Source organism: Protomyctophum bolini (assembly GCF_963924005.1).
Source record: "Protomyctophum bolini genome assembly, chromosome: 14".
In the NCBI taxonomy this organism is placed as follows: domain Eukaryota; kingdom Metazoa; phylum Chordata; class Actinopteri; order Myctophiformes; family Myctophidae; genus Protomyctophum; species Protomyctophum bolini.
This window is the reverse complement of record NC_137875.1, coordinates 37694680-37713857: the sequence shown is the minus strand read 5'-3', so window position 1 is coordinate 37713857 and position 19178 is coordinate 37694680. Positions and strand designations below refer to the sequence as shown.

The window sequence follows — 19178 nt, the reverse complement described above, 5'->3', positions numbered from 1 at the left end:
CTGTGTACATCTAACCTCGCCTCACCAGGCTTTCCACCGCCTCGGAGGAAAGCCTGGTCTCTGTTTCAAAAGTCCGTATGATCCCGCCTGGGGCCGGATGATGTGGTTACGTCATGTTGTAGTATTGTTTTGTAGTCGGAACAGGCGGCGACAACTTCCTTTTCCCTCTCAATAAAAGCTCTCGCTTACGAGAGCTTTTATTGCTTTTAGTTGTAGGCAAACCATTGCCTACAACATGACGTAAGCATATCATCCGGCTCCAGCCCGGATCATATACCGAAATGAAATGGTGCCCAGGCTAGTGTACATCTGTTATTTTTAAAAGAAAACCTTGAAAAGTTACTTATAATAAGCAGACATGGCAACACTGTACACCACCACGCTCCACTGCTCTACATCCCATACGTCAGAGGGGCGCCAGCTCGCCTGGTGATGGGCTAGTTGGTTGTCAGGCAACCGCCTATCTATGAAGTTCATTCAACCTAACCCGGAAGGAAGCAAGTGAGCAAAATAAAGTCAACATGGGGACTCGTCTGAAGGTGAGATTTGTAGAAAGACTTTGTTTTTTGTTCTTGTTCTTTCATATCAATGAATATCTGATCTGAAGGACTTTCATTTGCACACTTGTCTGCTGTATTGCCCTGGTCCAGTGCTTACAGCGAGTAGACTCGCTGTAAGCACTGGACCAGGGGCTAGCTGTATTATTTATTGCTGCTATTATTGTAAAAAAGGGGAAAAAAAGATAAATGCAATAAGGGAACTTACTCATGTACACGTTTCTCATCTGCTGGACGTCTATGAAGATGTTAGCTCTGGTCCATAGCTCTAATGCCGTTGAATGATGCATCTGCATTAGAGCTATGGACCAGAGCTATGAAGATGTTTACATATCTGAAGTGTGTGTGTGTGTGTGTGTGACGTGTAGGTGTTGGGCGTATTTAAAGCTTTGCACAGAACCAGGCTGGCTGTGTTCAAGGATGATCCTAGAGCACTGGAAGGTAAGAAAGTCATATAGCTGGTTCTGCAGTTCACTACTGCATCAATAATATGTAACTTCAGCCTCGTTCTCCTACATCAAACGTGTGACAAACTTGTGTTTACCTTCATGAAGCTGCAAGGTCAAAGGTCAATGAGGGGTTCAAGAACAACAAAACTGAAACTAATGAAGAAAACATCAGAAAGGTATAGTATATAATATAATTTAGGCTGTAGTGATTGATTGATTATTGTATCAGTAAAAGTTTGCAGAATGGGTACAGTTCAAGGAAAGTACAAGTCAATACAAAATCTCAGCTAGAGGATAAGCACTGTAACTTGTTTACATAAGGGTCCTCCATTTTCAATTCATCAAAACATTTAAAGCCATACAAATATACCCTTCTATACAAAAAAAATAAATCATGGTTAGAAGAAAAGGAAAACATGTACAGTATAGAAAGGAATATAAGTATAGAAAGAAACTACAAGAAAAGCATAATGGGGGTCCATGAAATTAAAAGGTTTGAGAACCACTTATCTAAATTTGGTAACAATCTGTATCATCTTTGTAGTCTTTTTAAGAACCCATCTTCCTGCTGCTTTTCAGATGATCAAGATGGGCTCAGATGTGGAGATTGTTCTTCGGGAGACCGTCATACAAGCGGAGCACACAGCAGAGGATAGGCTATGTGGGTTCTCTTTCCTCTTTTGACTTGTATACAGTACATACACACATTTGATATGGTATATCTATTAACTGTACAATTCTTCTCTTCTAACGTATTTTTTGTTCTTGCAGTGCTTCGACCCAGAGAAAGCCTTCTACTAGAAAATGTACCGTATTGTGACCAGCCCAGGCCAGGCTGGACTCGGTCAAAGAAACCAGCCCAGCCCTGCCAGCCCGGCCCGCCACAATCAGCACGCAGATAGCAGATACTCTACCGCCCGCTCCGCCAAGGCACGCACAAACAAGCCCTAATAGGACAAGATCTTTTGTCAAAATATCAGTACATGCGGATGCGGCGAGTCGGCGTGTAAAGGATTCGCCTAAAATAATAATTTTATGAGTTGAAGGAACACTATAGTTCTGTAGCCTGACTGGGGGTGGTATTGACTTCACAAGTTCACAATAGGTGACACATTAATGTGATTAATGTGAAGCAATCATCTTTTCCATCTGGCAGAGTCCGTCTAAGAGTTCTCACCACACACAAGAAATCTGTAAGAGCTACACTTATTGAAGATTTCCTGTCATAGTTAGATTGTCATGTGTATATTTATCTGTGGTATTGATCTGACTAGGCGCTCATAGGAAAATGTGTGTGCTTTTTTGCTGCTTTATTATTGCTTTGTATTGTTTTCTGATTATCAAATGTACTTTTAAACTGCCCTGTCTGGTTTTAGAAAGAAACAAGGCCATTGAAACCCAGCACTATAAGGAGTCCTAATTAATATAATTCTTATTCCTATGTCTGAGTCCCAGTAACAATTCTATATTATTTATACAGTATAACACCTAATAAAATAAAAATTACATCAACGTAGATTCATTTTGTATTTATTTTCTATTTAGTTTGGTACTTTACAAAGTGATAGTCTGGAAGTGGATTTCAAAGTGTACTCTACAACACAAGGGATTATTTACAGACAGCTTTTGCATTGCTTCTCTATGTCTAATGCATTCTAAAACAAAAAATATATAATTATATACAATGATAATGCAGTATCTGCTCATACAGTAGCTATAATTATAGTTATAAGCATGCATATATAATGCTTTTTAACCAACATAAAGCATTTTATAATGGCTTATAAGGTTGAGTAGAAATCTGCGTATAAATGTAATTACAGTTACAAACACAGTAACACTCATAATGAGGCCTGGCCATAATTCTTTATAGCAATATTTATAGCATAAGCCTTATACCGTATGCTTGTTAACTGCACTACTTGATATATATAATTATATGAAGTCCTTATATTATAAGGACTTAAAGGTCAAGTAGTGCTGGTCACACACACAGTGAGTCTGTACCCTTGCATCAATGTTATTTGAAGATTACCGGTATATATTGTATGTTAAATTTTGCCAAAATAACTAATGTTCACATTGTGAACTTTCACCAATAAGACTTTCACTAACAGACGCAACTCAACCCCAGTCCACAAGGCGGCGTAGTCGTGAACCGTCCGCTATGAATGAAGCAAGCGACTATAGTAGCCTGGGCACCATTTCATTTCGGTATGAGCCGGATGATATGCTACGTCACGTTGTATGCAGCTTCCCAAACAGGATGTACCCAAAATAATCCCCCCTCCCCCGCGATCAAAATGTTAGTTCCCCCCATAGAGTATTGGTTCCCCCCCGACTTTACTCGCCAGTTGCCATTGTGCCGCACTCTCGCTACGCTATGTATTTTAAAATTCAACGAAACTAAAGTACGCCGCATCAGAAGCATATTAATTGGTAGGAACTAACATTTTGATCGCGGGGGAGGGGGGATTATTTTGGGTACATCCTGTTTGGGAAGCTACCTACAACGTGACGTAGGCATATCATCCGGTCCCGGACTTTTGGAACAGAGACCAGGCTTTCCTCCGAGGCGGTGGAAAGCCTGGTGATGCGAGGTTATGGTTTACCTTGTTTGAGTAGATTGTCCAATTACTAATCACTGTGGGTGGGTCTGGTATATAAGGGAGGCTGGAAATGTTGAGGGGATAATTGCTCAGTTGGCTTGAGACCACACATCGCAACGGACGGGCGTTCTCAACGTTATTTTGTGTTGTAAGTTCGCCGTTTGAACGATTTCGAGGACAAAACTCGGCCACAAACACACTTGGACCACTTTTATCCGTGTCTTTTACTGTCTTAATCGTCTGTCTTTTTTTTAAACGTCGAGTTTTTACGTGGAAAGTTAGTGTTTGTAGTGTGTTCCTGCTTGTAGCAAAAATGGCATCAAACACGAGCATGAAACGAGAGGACAAGCAGCAGGGGAAGAACGTTCAGGTTGTCGTCAGATGCAGGTATTTTACTTTCATTACTATGCTAACGCTTGTGTTTATTGTAATTGTTTACCCCACTGATTTATGTTGGTTGTGGGTGGGCGCGTTTTGTGCGGTGCCCCTGTAGACCAGTGGTGGTACTTGCATGTTCTTGAAGCAATGTAGAATTAATATTGCAAGTAAAAGGCAGAAATGCAGGAGTAAAAGTACAAACTTGTATTAAAGTACCCAAAGTATAAGGCTGTCGAAATGCCTCAAAATTGTACTTGAGTAAATGTAATTGGTTAGTCTTTACACCACTGGCGCAAACGCCTCTTCTACATGCAGCTTTGTTGGTCAAGCAATCCCCAAATATGCTGACAAAATAGCGTTGAGCTTGTAGGTTGGCTATTTTCGAAAATGTATGAAAATCTTGACATGCGAGGGACTGATGAGTGTTTAAGCTGCTAAACTACACCTAGCTCTGGTCCATAGCTCCATATGCCGTTACATTTGCAACGGACCCGAGCTAAGCTACACTAAACCACGGAAAGCCCTACTGTCGGATGTATTTCATATGGTTCAGACTCTATAAAATACATCTCCGATAGCCTTGGTCCTGGGCTACAGGGCTAGCAAAATGATTTAGTTTCGTTGAGGGCAATTTGTACTTGCACTTCCACTGTTGTGGTTTGTTTGAGTCCATGGTTGAACTGTCTAATTTGTACTTTTCTGAATCTCAACATCGTATCCAAATTAAACCAAATTCTTTATTTTACTTAAACATCTGATCTTTTTTTGTCAGCCGCGCCGAATCTAACTTTCACATCGGGAACGAGCCCTACGTGTAAAATTCAGCACAGGCTTCGCAAAAACAAAGCAGATTAACGGTTGTCTCAAACTTCTTCTTTTTCTTTTTTTCACCCCAGTGTTTTAACGGGACGGCTCACAATGCGCCGCGATGTATTGTGAGCTTGTAGATTTGATATTTTCAAGAAATGGCCTTAATGTTAGTTTTGTAATCCAAATCCACAAAATGAATAGTAACTACAGCTGTGACTGTCAAATGAGGTAGAGTAAAAGTACAATGTTTGGATCATTGAGATGTATTGGTAATGCTCAAGCAAAGTACAAGTACAGTACTTAAGTAAATGTGTATGTTGTGCCACTAACTTGAGTCACTTATCCTTGTGTTTTCAGGCCCTTCAGTGCAGCAGAGAGCAAGGGCACCCACAATGTAGTCAACTGTGAGCCCAGCAGAAGGGAGGTGATAGTCAAGTCTGGTGGGGTCAATGACAGGGCAACAGCCAGAAAGGCCTACACGTTTGATATGGTGAGCAGGCTTTAAAAAAAAAATACATGCACAACTGATTCCACATTTCAAATGTTTGTTCCATTACAACGTTTCCCCTCAATCGTCTCTTAGGTCTTTGGTCCCGCAGCAAAACAGATCGACGTCTACCGGAGCGTAGTGTGCCCGATTCTTGACGAGGTCATCATGGGCTACAATTGCACAGTATTTGCGTAAGCAAGCATTTGCACTAAACTTGTGTTGTAGCCACTTGAGGATGTGTAGTGGTGCAGCAGTAACCAACAGTTGCTGTCGCCTGCCTAGTCTAGGGTTATGGGATTGGGATTATTACTCCCTCCGGCTGGCCCATGGACGCGACTGTTTAAAATGTCCACTTTTTACCCTTTTCTGAACATCGTATCCAAATTAAACCAAATTCTTTATTTTAGTATTTAATTTAACTAGTTAAATAATTAGTATTTAACTAACTGTTCAAAATGGCACAGTACATGATCCGTGGCTGATGTATATTTGTTGTGATTGGTCAGCTATGGACAGACTGGGACCGGCAAAACCTTCACCATGGAAGGCGAACGAAGCCCAGATCTGCAGGTCACTTGGGAGGAGGTAAGTTTTTCAACTTTTTCACACAACCAAAGTACTGCAGGGCATTGTTCGGGCAGTTACAAGCTGCATTATGAAGTGAACATGGTGATTAAAAAAAATATTCCTTTTGGACTGAGGTTTTGTCTGCTTTCAGTTTTCCATTGATGGATATACTAAATCAGTCACACAAATGCATGTGCACAGTGCAATCATGTTCATTTGGGTGCAGTTAAGTTAATATCTGCCAAATGGGCAAAACGCATCGTACTGGTGTTCCACAACCTTGTGTTTGATTTCAGGATCCACTGGCTGGGATAATCCCCAGGACGCTGCATCAGATCTTCGAAAAGCTGTCGGAGAGTGGCTCAGAGTTCTCTGTCAAAGTGTCCCTCCTGGAGATCTATAACGAGGAGCTGTTTGACCTGCTGAGTCCTGGAGATGATGTTGGCGAAAAGCTCAACCTCTTCGATGACCCAGGCAAAAAGGTAACGGTCTCTGAAGTACTGTTTTACTGTTGCTATAGAGTGCTAAAGCTGGGTAGTTTGTGTGAAATTCTAGAAGTTCTCCGATCAGGTTTTTCCCCACGATCAACCATCGTGCGTAAGGGGACAATCGGATATTTCCAAAATTATTAAAGGGTCAACATCCTTGCAGCCATGTGCATGCTGTCAGTAAACGATGGGTGATTATTATTATTTTTGTAAGTGACTAATTAGCTGTGTATTTGTCAGCGTGGCGTGGTCGTTAAAGGTCTGGAGGAGATCACAGTCCACAATAAGAATGAAGTTTATTCCATCCTTGAGAGAGGCTCTGCCAAGAGGAAGACTGCTGCCACACTCATGAATGCCTATTCCAGGTATTCAACAGAAAAAATAAATATATATACATTTATGATATACACACTAGTATTAGCAAGCCTCTTCAATTACCTTGTTTGTATTCATGGTAACATTTCTTTTCAAGTCGATCCCACTCGGTGTTCTCAATCACCATTATCATGAAGGAGATCACCCTGGAAGGAGAAGAGTTGGTGAAGATTGGAAAGCTTAACCTGGTAAACTAACACTACTAAAAGTTGTAAAAATGTGTAAATGCCTTGTTGGCTCAGTGAGACCTGCTGAGCTCCAGTGGACCACAACTCAACCTGTCCCCATGTCTTTAGGTTGATCTTGCGGGCAGTGAAAACATCGGCCGCTCGGGGGCACAGGACAAACGTGCCCGTGAAGCAGGCAACATAAACCAGTCTCTGCTGACGCTCGGCAGAGTGATCACGGCCTTGGTGGAGAAGAGACCTCACGTCCCTTATAGGTAAACTGTGGTTGTGTTGTACGGCAGTGGTTCTTTAGGTGCGCAGCAAAACTATTTTTTTTGCTTAATTCATTGTCTCCCGGTGTTTTTAGGATAGTGTTTACGCACGGCACCGTCGTACGTTAAGTAAAGCTTGTGGGGAGACTTCTCCCTTCTGCCCATGACTGACGATTCTGTGATCTCGTGAGACCAGCCGTTGAACGTTAAATGGCTCAGTCTTGCGAGAGCTCTCATAAAATTCGAACCGTTGTCTATTCTTTAATAGAATTTGAATATTCCTTCAAATATGGAATATTCGTTTGCAGCACTAGTAAATGGTACTACCAAGGTACTCTCCTGACATGATCTTAATGTTCTACAGGGAGTCGAAGTTGACGAGGATCCTTCAAGACTCTCTAGGGGGACGGACCAAGACGTCGATCATCGCCACGGTGTCTCCATCTTCCTGCAACTTGGAGGTGTGTTCATCAGAATTTATTTTTGTACACTATTTCCCGATTTGTGTGATTTGGTCAAAAATTATATAGCATGTCTGACAAACTCATTGTCCGGCACGACGGGTGATTTCAGTATGTCAGACCTGTGGTGTGTCGGATCTGTGTGTGCGTCCCAATATAAGATTTACAGTTAATTTAGCCCATTTAGACTTAATACTGATTGTATAAACTCCTAAAACCTGACCTAAATATTCAAATAATGTGCTTACATGTATAGCAAACTAATAAGACACAGAGGTAGCTACTGGATTGAAAGGTTGATGCCTTTCAAAAGTTTCAATCCTTTTATGGATTAGACTATGTTGACGTTGGTGCTGCGTTGTCTGTGCTGTGTAGGAGACATTGAGCACCTTGGAGTACGCCAGCAGAGCCAAGAACATCATGAATAAGCCAGAGATTAACCAGAAGATGACCAAGTCAACGCTCATAAAGGTACATGGAGAAACAAGTCACGTTAGGAATTTTGCCTTGGGACAACAGTTTTTTTCAACCAAGGTTCATGTTTTTTTTAATAGAGCAAGTAAAAGATGAGTCTTAATTTCTTTTTTGAGAGATTAATTTATTTACTAGACCTCATAAAATTACATCTGGCCACAAGATCACGGGATCTAGTGATCTACTGAATGTGAAGGGCGACGTGTCAAACTGACATATTGAGCCTATTTGACACACCGTATCATCCCCCCCCCCAGTACTCTACCTTCACATTCAGTAGATCCTGTGATCTTTTGTGGGCAGATGTCATTTCCTGGAGTCTAGTAGGACTGGTAAAAAAATAATCGCTATAATTTGTAAAATCTTCAAATGCCCCCGCCCCCTGTAAAAAATTGCTAAAATCGCTAAAACGAAAGAAGCAAATAAACAAATTAACACTCATCTTTTACTTTCTCTAATAAGAACCTAAAACATGACCCTTGGTTGAAAAAAACAAAGTTGTTACCCTGCCGTGATGTAACTCCAAATGTGGACAAGAAAAATGCTCCAATGATTCAAAATATGCTCCTCATATGCTGAAACGGCTCTCAAAATCACACTTTTAGTAAATCAACAAACACAAAGTTGATTTAGACAACATGGTAAAAAACAGGAAGTTAACATTTTTATGAAAATGTTTTGATGTTCCAGATCCAGTCTGGGTTTTAATAAAAAAAAAAGGCAAAATCAACAGTTATACATTTTCTTTTGGTGATCTATAATTGTCTGCATAAACTTGTTTGGTATGTACTAAAAGAGTGACTTTGAGAGCTGTTTCAGCATGCAATGTAAGTCAATGAGGAGCATATTTTAAATTATCAACTTCTAATCACTGGAGCAATTTTGACTTGTCCACATTGGAGTTTCATCATGGCTAGGTAACTACACAACCCAAACTTCTACCAAAGTTGTCTTACCTTTAAAACTATACACTGTAGTAGACTGTACAGATTCACCATCTGTTTTTGACAAACGCACAAAGCTGAATGTCAGTCATCTTATATGTGGACTCCATTCTTGCCCCCACTCAAGGAATACACCGAGGAAATTGAGCGCTTGAAGCGTGACCTGACTGCCGCTCGAGACAAGAATGGGGTGTACTTGTCCACTGAGAACTACAGGTATGGCACTGGGGGAATACAACATTGGATGCCTATCCAAACGTGTGAAAAATATTTAATGCAACTTCTGCCCTTTTCACCATTCCTGATGACTTTGTAGCTCAATTTACACCCCCCCCCCCCCCCCCCCCATTTCATATTTTTACTCCTTGTGTTACAGCCACATGACAGAGCAGATCACCTCCCAGGACGGGACTATAGCTGTATATTTGGAAAAGATCTCTGCTGCAGAGGAGGAGCTGAAGAAGGTATGTTACAGTTTTGCACCACAAGTTGATTAACTAGGAATCTTAACGCAACATATTACTTGCCCAACTACTGTAATCAGCTGGCATTTGTAAGTGCATATTCAAACTTTTATACACACCAGACTTGAATTCACAGTTTGTCTCATCTCCAAGTCAATAATTTGATGACTGGGTCAATGTGAGTCTAATCTCCAACCCCATACCATCAAATTATTTGCTTTCAGTGAAAACAAAACAATGAATACAAGGCTTTTTGACATGTGTATTTATTTGGACAGAATCTATATTGATCTACTCCTGTCTTTTCTCATTTAATTGCCCAGACCATGAACGTTCTCCTTGTGTCAATGCTATAGCCACTCATTGGGTCCATTTCCTCTCCCCAGGTGATGGAGCTCTTCACCGACAGCCAGAGCCAACTGGAGCAGCGCACTGTCCAGCTGGAAGAGCGAGACCACAGGTTCATTACAACTATTTACTACACATGTGCACCACCTTAGTTCAAAAAGAAGCTGACCAGAGTGGTGGTGGGAGGGATGCAGTTCTTGAAAGTAATAAGTGTCCTGGTTTTCTGTTTACAGGCTAGATGAGACCACAAAGGCCCTCGAGGAAACCGCACAACACCTAACAGAGGAGCAGTTCATCAGCTCTGACCTAACCTTCACCCAGGAGAAGCTGTATAGCACTGCTGACCAGGTGAGGATTAAAACAAAATAATATATTGTTGCTGTTGGGCAGAACCCCATGGGTTGTCGGGTTAATTGCACCCTGCCCTGTGAGGAAGCTGAACTAGTCTCATCACTACCTTAATCTGATGGGTTGTCTTATCTCCAGCTGCTGAATACAGCCCACATCAGCACCAGCCATGTGTCTGGTCTCCATGACAAGCTGGACAGGAAGAACAAGGTGCTATTCAATTCTTTGCTTTCACACGTTCTGTTACTTCATATCGTTGCTGTAGGACCAAACATTTATTCTATATTTTGTAAAATAATGGCTATACACAAGTGACAAAATTAGCCAGTATCGTATATTAGCGGTGGCCTGGATAATTAAGATTTCGCTGGGTTTTATAAATAAAATAAAAGTAAACAAGCTTGTGATTAAGAACTACATTGGTAAATGCGCTTATTTTGTCCATTTCCTGAACACACAAGGTGACTGACGATATATACATGTTCTGTGGATGGAACGTCAAGCATGCATTTAAGTCAAGAAAGTGTAACTGATTTCATTGGGTTGCTAAGGTAAGGCAGTCCAGTAACGGTCTGCTTTTTAAACTCCAGGTGGACCAACAGAACACTACTGTCCACCAAAGTTTCAGCCAGAGGATGGACCATGTGCTCAGTGACATGGAGGGCAGTGTCTGCCAGCAGGCATCCAAGCACCGCAGCACGCTGGCCAGCTACACCTCTTCCATGGGTGAGTTTAAAGCGGTGGAATAATGTTTTACTTCTGCAATATTTTAGCAATGCTCCCTCTGTTAAAAGTATAGCCGAAAACAATGTACTTGAGTAAAGGTATTGGCATCCAAGTGTACTAAAAGTACTCATTGTGCAGAATATCCAAGGCCTGTGATTTCTTCACTTGGTTAGCACTATGTAGATGGCAGGAACACATAATTGTACATGCTGTAATTTAGGAAGCTGCTATTGTGCATGGGGGCTGCTTCCCCCACTGACTCACAAATCGCACTTTAGGACCTGGCCAGTCATGAGGTTTTATTTAGCTTTAACCCATCATCCCTCCATAGACGCAGTGCTGTCGTTCAACGAGGAGGCGATGCGTACCGCTGTGGCCACCATGGAGTCCTTCATGGGAGGAGTCACACAGCTGGTGGCCCAGGGTGTGGCTGGTTTCCAGGACAAAGTCCACCAGCAGGAGGCGCTGTGTCTGCAGAACAGAGAAGGCCTGCTGGAGCTGCAGGTGAGGACCTTAATCGTCGCCATTAATCACCATTTTGACAGAAGGCAGCTCATAAACACGTCGTGATGCGTTTGTGACCATGTAGAATGTAGATGGTCTAGTGTAATTTCTTGGAAGTTGGTCTTCATATCTGCTGTGTGTATTAGGAGGAGTTCAAGCAGGACCTTCAGGAGGCTCTTGCCGGCTCCCTTCTTCCTAGTGTGGCAGCCATCAGAATGCTGAATGAGGCCATGAGGAAGACCGTGGAAGACCACAGAGCCCAGGCTGACAAGGTCCGTATGATGCAATTACATTTACCAATGTGTCAGTGGTTCTTAAACTTCATGTCAAGCACCCCCAAATTGAAGAATGTATTTTGCTATGGACTTTTTTTGTCTTTTAGGGATCACCATACAGGATTGGTCTTAACAATTCTGATGCCCAGGACGTGTCCACATTTTATCAAATAAAACCGCGGGGTGTGTGGCGATGTCTTAAGGTCTTTTTTTTAATCAATAAAATGGGAACACTAAAATATATCTTTTTTTAGGGGGTAAACTGCAGCCGCTTGCTCCCGACCTGTTTCGCTTGCCTGAGCGCACAATTTACTTTATGGAATCTACGCTGCCTCTGTGCAGATTGATTCAAACGCTTATGACTAGACTCATTTCTGACTGCATCATGCACCACCTCACAATGTTAACGAGTCTAAAGAGTTCACTTACTGGCGCATTGTAGTAATGGAATGGATTTAGCTTCATGTATTTTCTTTTTGCCTAGAGGGAAGGCAGCCGTTATCCCAATAAAATATTATCTGCTTGGCACTGTAGCGCCTTTATTCTAAAAGATTCGGCAGCACCATAATAGTTACATTAAAGTAGTGGATTTTGAGAACATTCAATTGGTCCATCGCATTTTAATTGGCCATACAACAGCTAAATCATTTGGCTGACTGTAGAACCCCACTCCTCTGGGTCCCCAAACCCTACTTTGAGAACCACTGAGCTATTATATTTACTAAATGCACAGTGATTACTGCACTCACTTGATGTCTGGCTTTACTCCCTGTCATCCAATCAGGTGGAGGCAATGAAGGAGGTCAATATGTTTCTGACCAGTCATGTTCAGGCACTGGCTGAGCTGAGGACATCCTCCCTGGATGCTCTCTGTTCATTGGAGGCCGAACATGACAGTCTGTCTCAACGGATCCAACAAGAGTCAGAAACCCAACAGCAGGTATGCCACACACATTTTCTAATGCCCCCTTTTTTTTAACCTAACTCATTTTCTATGAATGCCTTTTTGAGCCTTTTTTACTCTAAAGGCGCCCAACACCGGTCTACAGCCAAGTTAAATCGGGCATTACTCAAACCCCAACCCCTAAACTTAACCTCTACATAACTCCAAACTGAATATTTTCCTAATCGTAAGCCTAACCGATATGCAAGTTATGGGACTAGTTATCGGGAAAGAAACTGGTATTGGTATCTATTTGTAAATGAAGCCCTTGTTCTGCTACCAACAGGAGATGGATCAAATGATCCACTGTCTCCAAAGCCAGCTCAGCCTGATGGCTATTAACAACAAGACCCGCTTTGGGGGTCTGGCTACAGCCAGCAGAGCTCTACAGACACCTGTGCTAAGCATGAAGGAAGCAATTTCAACGTGAGTAGACCACTACCTTCACTCCAACCATACAATCGCACTACACAGGGTTTCCACGGTCATGAAATTCCTGGAAATATATTGAAATGAGCAACCTTTTCCCTTTTTTTTTCCAAAAGATGTACAAAATGATTATTCAACAAATGATAATCACAACTTTTCATCTATTACAGCAATTTCATCTAGTTTAAATATTTCCATAAATTAATTAAAAAAAAACTCAAGGCAGATCTAAAAGCTCACATGCTTCGTTTGTGAGCCTGTTGATGGCCATTTTCACTCTTTGGTCCCGGGAAGACTTCTTGAGTCTTGTCTTGAGCTGTAAATGTTTGGCAACCACTGGATGCCATGCTTATTATCAATCCAAACGCAATCGACCCTCTCTGTCCAGATGTTGCAGTGAAGCGGAGAAGAGCGTAGCGGTCCAGGCAGACGACCTGTCCTCCACCGTCTCCTCCCTGGCCAACGCTATCCGCTGCACTGCCCAGGTGTCTGACGAGGCCCTGGAGGAGAGTACCGGCTACTGCTCACTCCTGCACCGCTCCCTCACTGGTAGGACTTTTGACTGGTGTGCTCATCGTAACCATTTATAGTTTTTATACCTCAGTCCGATAAAGAAATTAACTCCTAAATCCTACATATGCTTTCTGGAAATAACTAAATGTATGTTTCTATATATCTGCCGGGTGGAAACCTCATGTCCTGTTATAGATTCAGAAAAGTAGCTGACATACAAGTTCAAACAGTTTTTGATGCTTTGCTTGTGTGTGATCAAGTAGGGCAGTATGTGAACAATTTAGAATACTAAATTCAGTGGGAATTAAGTTGCCAATTTCATCTTGAAAGGGGAGAGACTTATCAGTTTCAATTTAATGGCGTTTATTTTCCCTAGAGTTATCTGATTGGATAAAATTCATATCCTGACCTAAACATACATTTTCTCTTTAAAGTGCCAGAGATAGACTCACTATAGCAATGAATAGAGCTATAGGCTATATGACACATAACAAAAAGACGGAATGGCTTTACTTTACTTCATTCTAGTGTTTGTTCACTTCTGTCGTGCCTGTGCACCCCAACAGGTCTCGGAGAACGCAACGGCAATCACTGCTCCAGAGCTCAGGAGAGGGTCCAAAACCAAGCCCAAGAACAGATGGCCCTCCTTGGGCAGAACTCTGCTGCCAATCTGGCACTCCAAGAGGTAAAATGACAAAGCAGATGAGACATGTGGTTTGGCCCTGCGACACGTCGTCTGTAACCTGTAATGATCTCTTGATCACAGGTTGACATGCAAGTGGGGGGGGATGACATAACAGAACATTTTTAATATCGGTCGATACAGAGTACCCTTCCTGTACCAGTGTATAAACTAATCTAGGACAGTGGTTCTCAAGGTGGGGTTTCCAAATGGACCCTTGCAGGTCTAACCCTGAGTGTACAAGGCAAATGGACCCTTACCATTTCACTCACTGACTTCTGGGTCCTTGAAGTTAGGTTTGATAACCACTGATCTAGGGGGGGGAATGGTCTCCTGCCCTTTGAATTCTCAAAGCTTACTGCGCTTTCAGAAATTCCATAAAATCAAAACTTCAATTTCTTCAACTGGTTCTGGTTGCCTATATGTAGACTGACGCCTTAACATTTGTATGGTTTCTTTCAGCGTGTGGAGAGCCATTCCAACACATTGCTCCCAGACACCAGGGCCCAGCTGACGGGGCAGCAGGAGAAGGTGACCCAGACGGTGCGTTCACTCCAGACACGGGTCTCCCAGGACCAGGCTGTGTTTGACCAGCAGCACGCTGACCTCCAGAGCCACGTGGAGAGCGCCCAAGAGCTGCTCCACCACTTCCACCAGGAGCTGCGACAGGACGTCCCTACTGGTAAGAACCAACAAAGACATGTTGACAAGCCCACATTGCAGGTTTGACTACAGTATTCATATTATTAGTACATTGCTATGTTTCAAATTGGCAAATGTACATGCTTGCAGCACAAAGTGATGCACAGTAAGCTTGTACTGTATCTGCTTTTTTTCTTTTCTTTTAATGGCAAAAAAATTACACTGATGCTTTCCCTGTTTTTAATGGGGCAAAAATACATTTCACAAAACGTGATGGCCCTTTACTGACGGATCCCCCAAAACCTCTGTGGTCCTCCAGGTATGACTCCTCAGCGAAGGGAGTTTGAGTACCCCAGGGAGCTTGTCAAGTCTCGCAGGCGCTCTGAGCTACTGGAGAGCCTGCATCTCCAACAGGAGGAACTGCAGGCCACCATTGAACTGCAGGCCGCGACTGACGCACTGGAGGTAGAACGAGAGCTGGAGGCTGAACAACACAGAGTAGAGCAGGTAAACGCTTCAACCCATTAAGACCTGAGGCCAACTGACTGCCCTACAAAGCCAAAATGCAGTAACGTCCTCTTTGGACACACAGGCTAATTTGACCTACCTGGCAGTCACTGCACTCTGGCTATGTAGGGCAGAACAGTTTTCTTTAAAATGTATGTTATGTCAGTGGTTGTGTTTTTGGCTAAGGACCCCATCTCAAAATCATCATCCAGTGTCTCTGAGCTCTAGATCACCCATTACTTCCTACAATTGGCAGTTAACGGGTTTTTCATTTGTCATTTTGGTCATCTACCACGATAGTTTTCAGTAACTTCAAATTCCATGTTGGCCATCTTGGACTCACAAACATCTACTGTTGACTGATGGGGGGAGGGGGCTAAGTTTCAGAGAAACTTAGTGTTTTATTGTGTGCATATATATGAACTTCTGAAATGGAATAGTCCTTGGCTTCTAGGTAGCATTCTAATGATCGAATGTGGTGTCTAGGATTTGCTTGAAGTCTCGGCGGAATCGTTCGAGAACGATGAGAACTTGGTCTGCAGCAACGACAACCGTGGACCCTTCTTCAAGGTGGGTAGTACCAACCGTTAAGATTATTCTGTGCAGTGGTTGTCGAACATTTTAATCTCAACCTGAGACCCTCTTGGGTCCAGGCCATGGACCCTTCCTGATTTCAAATGGACCATGAGGGCATATTCATACTACAGTTTTAGGTGATGCGGTGAGCTGAAACGGTGGTGGGTAAAAGCAGGCGTGTTTGGATGAGTGGTGAAGCACTTGCCACCACAGCTTTGTTCTAGTATTTGGTGGTCACCTTATCAGCTAAAACTGTAGTCTGAATATACCTTAGGGGCTCTATTTTCGTCACCGCTAAACCCCTTATCTCTACATTTCTTTGCCCTTTTTTTTTTTTACTATTTTGCAAAACATTTTTCAATGCTCAACTAGCCAATCTACATTGTGAGCTTGTAGGGCCATTTTAACTATTCAAATTTGTTTTGCAAAATGGTAAAAGGCAAAGGTTTATGGATAAGGGGTTTAGCGGTGACAAATGGAGCCCCAAGTCTCTAACTGAGTGTACAAATGGAACCAAATCTTGTACACGTTTTGTGGGGGTCCTTGAAATTGAAGTTTGAGAAACTACCATCAAAAGTTGTCTTTAGAGGTTGTGGGTATTTGTAAATGTTATCCTGATTAACCTCAGGATGACTGCATTCAATGCTGAATTTATAGCTTCATTTCAGTAATCTCCCCCTTTTCCTTTCAGGCATCCCAGCAACGGAAGAAGAAGAGAGTCCCTGCTAAGACTGAAACGCTAACTCCGAGGTCCAAATTGCCGCTACGTCATCAGAATTAAAGCATTTGGCTTTTTCCATTTTTCATGTTCCGTGTTAACTGTTTTAATGCATTATTTTAATTTCTAGCATTTTAGTGTTTTTTGTTTGATTCAAATAATAAAACGTTTTCATACATCCTTTTTGTAGCTTATTTGAGCTCAAATCACAATCAAACCAAATTCTCAGCCACTAGCCCACTACTGTTGATCCGTTGGTCTTTACCAAACTCTTGTTCACAAATCATACCTTGCACAGATCCTGCTCAGAAAATTCCATTGTCATGGATAAGTTTTATATTTCAAAATGTGAAACTTTCATGTATCTAGTTCTAGATTCATTGCACAATTCTCATTGGTCGGGCCAGTTTACTGGTCAGTCGAGCACAATACCATTGTAGTTTTGCCACTGGGCAGGTGGCAAGTGCTGCTTGATCATACTAGGTGCCAAAAGTCATTCAACAAGCTCAAAATGTGTCACAACACTGAGCTTGTAGATCTTCCCCTTAAGTACATTCTGCTCACTTTAGCTATATGCTTTGAATCTGCAAGTTTGGGACATGGGGCTTTCCACCTGATGTGCAGAAACGGGTAATTCACTGTTTGCATGTGCTTGAACTTTCTTTTTTCCTGTATAGTTGAGGTGCTTTGGGGTAGTTTTTATATATATTTCACTTTAAGATCTCTTTGAAATTGGTCACAAGTCCATACCTACACTGCATCACATTAAATGTCCAATCTACAAGATCCCATGGGAGCTTGTAAATCGGCTATTTTCGAATGACCAATGTACTATATTGGGCTTGTTCATAGGCCTGGCTGCGTACGAGCGAGGCCTGATGCTGACCCCATGTGGCGACAATGGTTTCATGTACCCAAAAGAGACTGAAAACAAAGCCCCAACCATTTAATTTGGTTTTAAAAGCTTTATATGAAAGGCTATACAAACGTATCAAGCTTGCTACCCTTACTAACACATTTGCCTTACACTCTGTGGGACGAACCATGACGACATGGATAAAAATAGATGGGATAAATTAAATGTATAGGGAATTACATTAAGCCTAAAGTTGTGATTCTAAAAAGAAATGTGATTACATTTAATGATGCATAATAGGCTAGACTGTACATGCAAACTGCAGAACTCATAATTAAATGTTTGCACTTTTATTGTATTGCTGTGACAGCTAGTATGAAGCTCAATGGAGTGGAAATAAAGCTTAAATTATTATAGGAACCTTTTATTGGGCAGTTCACACACCACCATATAATCTATTTAGGACAAGGTTATCAAATCAGAAACTAAGTGCACACCAGCCATTTTGGAAAGAACTCCTACTCCTACTTCCAGGCCCCTTCCCTACTTCCTTCATAGGTGTTACGGAGTGATTAAGGCTTGATCTGTTTCTTTGGTCTATAGACCTAGTGTTTCTCAAACATTTTAATTTCAAGGAACCCCATGAATCTGAATGTGTACATATGGAACCAAATGGACCCTTATCTTTATGGATCCATTTGGTTCCATCTGTACACTCTCAGAGTTACACACCGGTATGGGGCCATTTGCAACCCACTGGGTGTAAGCACACTTGGGCTTCCATGCGTGGAATGCGTCTCTTCCTGGTTTTTAGAAAGCTGGTGGTTGGAAATTCAGCTCTACCTAAGCGGCAGAATGCCGCGTCGGCCAGATTCCCGGAAACACTTGCTCCCGCGGCAAATGGAAGCTGTGTGCAAGCTTCATTTTCCATCCACCAGCTGTCTAAAAACCAGGAAGAGTGTGCCTGCGCTGACTCGAGGACACTAGTGCAGCAGTGTGTTTCCAGTGAGCCAACACATACAATAGAGCGCCGTGGTACGTCCCCATTTCATGACGACTTATATTAGGGGAAATAGCCAATAATGCACAAAATAACACCTGGACCTCTTTGGTGGGGACATAACTACAAATAAAGGTAAGAAAGCCTTCTAGCATGGAATTCTCCTTTAACACATTGGATCCGTATGAGGAGTATACCTGTCCTATAAATGAACACCGAGACACCGAGCAGACAGCAGGATGAAGATGGTACTGTGGCTGAGTGTGACCTCAGTGTGTAGCATCATATACTCTTGTTTCCTAACACTTGTTTTGTGATTTATTTGATGCCTTGGAAAAAATTCAGACTCTTTAAGGAAGTGTGTAATATAGTATAGTTAGTCTAACTGGGTCATGGTTTACCTAGCCTGGGCACCATTTCATTTCGGTATGAGCCGGATGATATGCTACGTCACGTTGTATGCAGCTTCCCAAACAGGATGTACCCAAAATAATCCCCCCTCCCCCGCGATCAAAATGTTAGTTCCCCCCATAGAGTATTGGTTCCCCCCCGACTTTACTCGCCAGTTGCCATTGTGCCGCACTCTCGCTACGCTATGTATTTTAA

The 19178-nt window shown here is 42.3% G+C and overlaps 2 protein-coding genes across 2 annotated transcripts; both read left to right on the top strand.

Moving 5' to 3' along the window:
- Positions 1-493: 493 nt before the first annotated feature.
- On the top strand, positions 494-2524 carry lyrm7 (LYR motif containing 7). Its single transcript, XM_080782261.1, has 5 exons — positions 494-539; positions 926-998; positions 1112-1182; positions 1586-1667; positions 1778-2524. Exons 1-5 carry the CDS (start codon positions 522-524, stop codon positions 1906-1908), a joined length of 375 nt encoding a protein of 124 aa, XP_080638387.1. The 5' UTR covers positions 494-521; the 3' UTR covers positions 1909-2524.
- A 1027-nt stretch (positions 2525-3551) lies between these two features.
- Positions 3552-16897, top strand: LOC308327896 (kinesin-like protein KIF11). The gene is made up of 26 exons (XM_080781521.1): positions 3552-4002; positions 5161-5293; positions 5387-5484; positions 5800-5878; positions 6157-6342; positions 6589-6713; positions 6821-6911; positions 7020-7165; positions 7527-7623; positions 7999-8094; positions 9169-9257; positions 9418-9505; positions 9892-9965; positions 10087-10201; positions 10340-10411; positions 10792-10927; positions 11259-11431; positions 11578-11703; positions 12491-12646; positions 12936-13075; positions 13467-13627; positions 14158-14276; positions 14736-14955; positions 15235-15422; positions 15909-15992; positions 16690-16897. Exons 1-26 carry the CDS (start codon positions 3929-3931, stop codon positions 16777-16779), a joined length of 3156 nt encoding a protein of 1051 aa, XP_080637647.1. The 5' UTR covers positions 3552-3928; the 3' UTR covers positions 16780-16897.
- The last annotated feature ends 2281 nt before the right edge of the window (positions 16898-19178 follow it).

Bases quoted from the DNA above. Each gene is read 5' to 3' on its own strand.
- lyrm7 (XM_080782261.1), top strand. The intron at 999-1,111 runs GTAAGAAAGTCA...ACCTTCATGAAG, and splicing joins TGATCCTAGAGCACTGGAAG to CTGCAAGGTCAAAGGTCAAT. The intron at 1,668-1,777 runs GTGGGTTCTCTT...TTGTTCTTGCAG, and splicing joins CACAGCAGAGGATAGGCTAT to TGCTTCGACCCAGAGAAAGC.
- LOC308327896 (XM_080781521.1), top strand. From the start codon at position 3,929: ATGGCATCAAACACGAGCATGAAACGAGAGGACAAGCAGCAGGGGAAG. The intron at 10,202-10,339 runs GTGAGGATTAAA...TCTTATCTCCAG, and splicing joins TGTATAGCACTGCTGACCAG to CTGCTGAATACAGCCCACAT. The intron at 15,423-15,908 runs GTAAACGCTTCA...TGTGGTGTCTAG, and splicing joins AACAACACAGAGTAGAGCAG to GATTTGCTTGAAGTCTCGGC.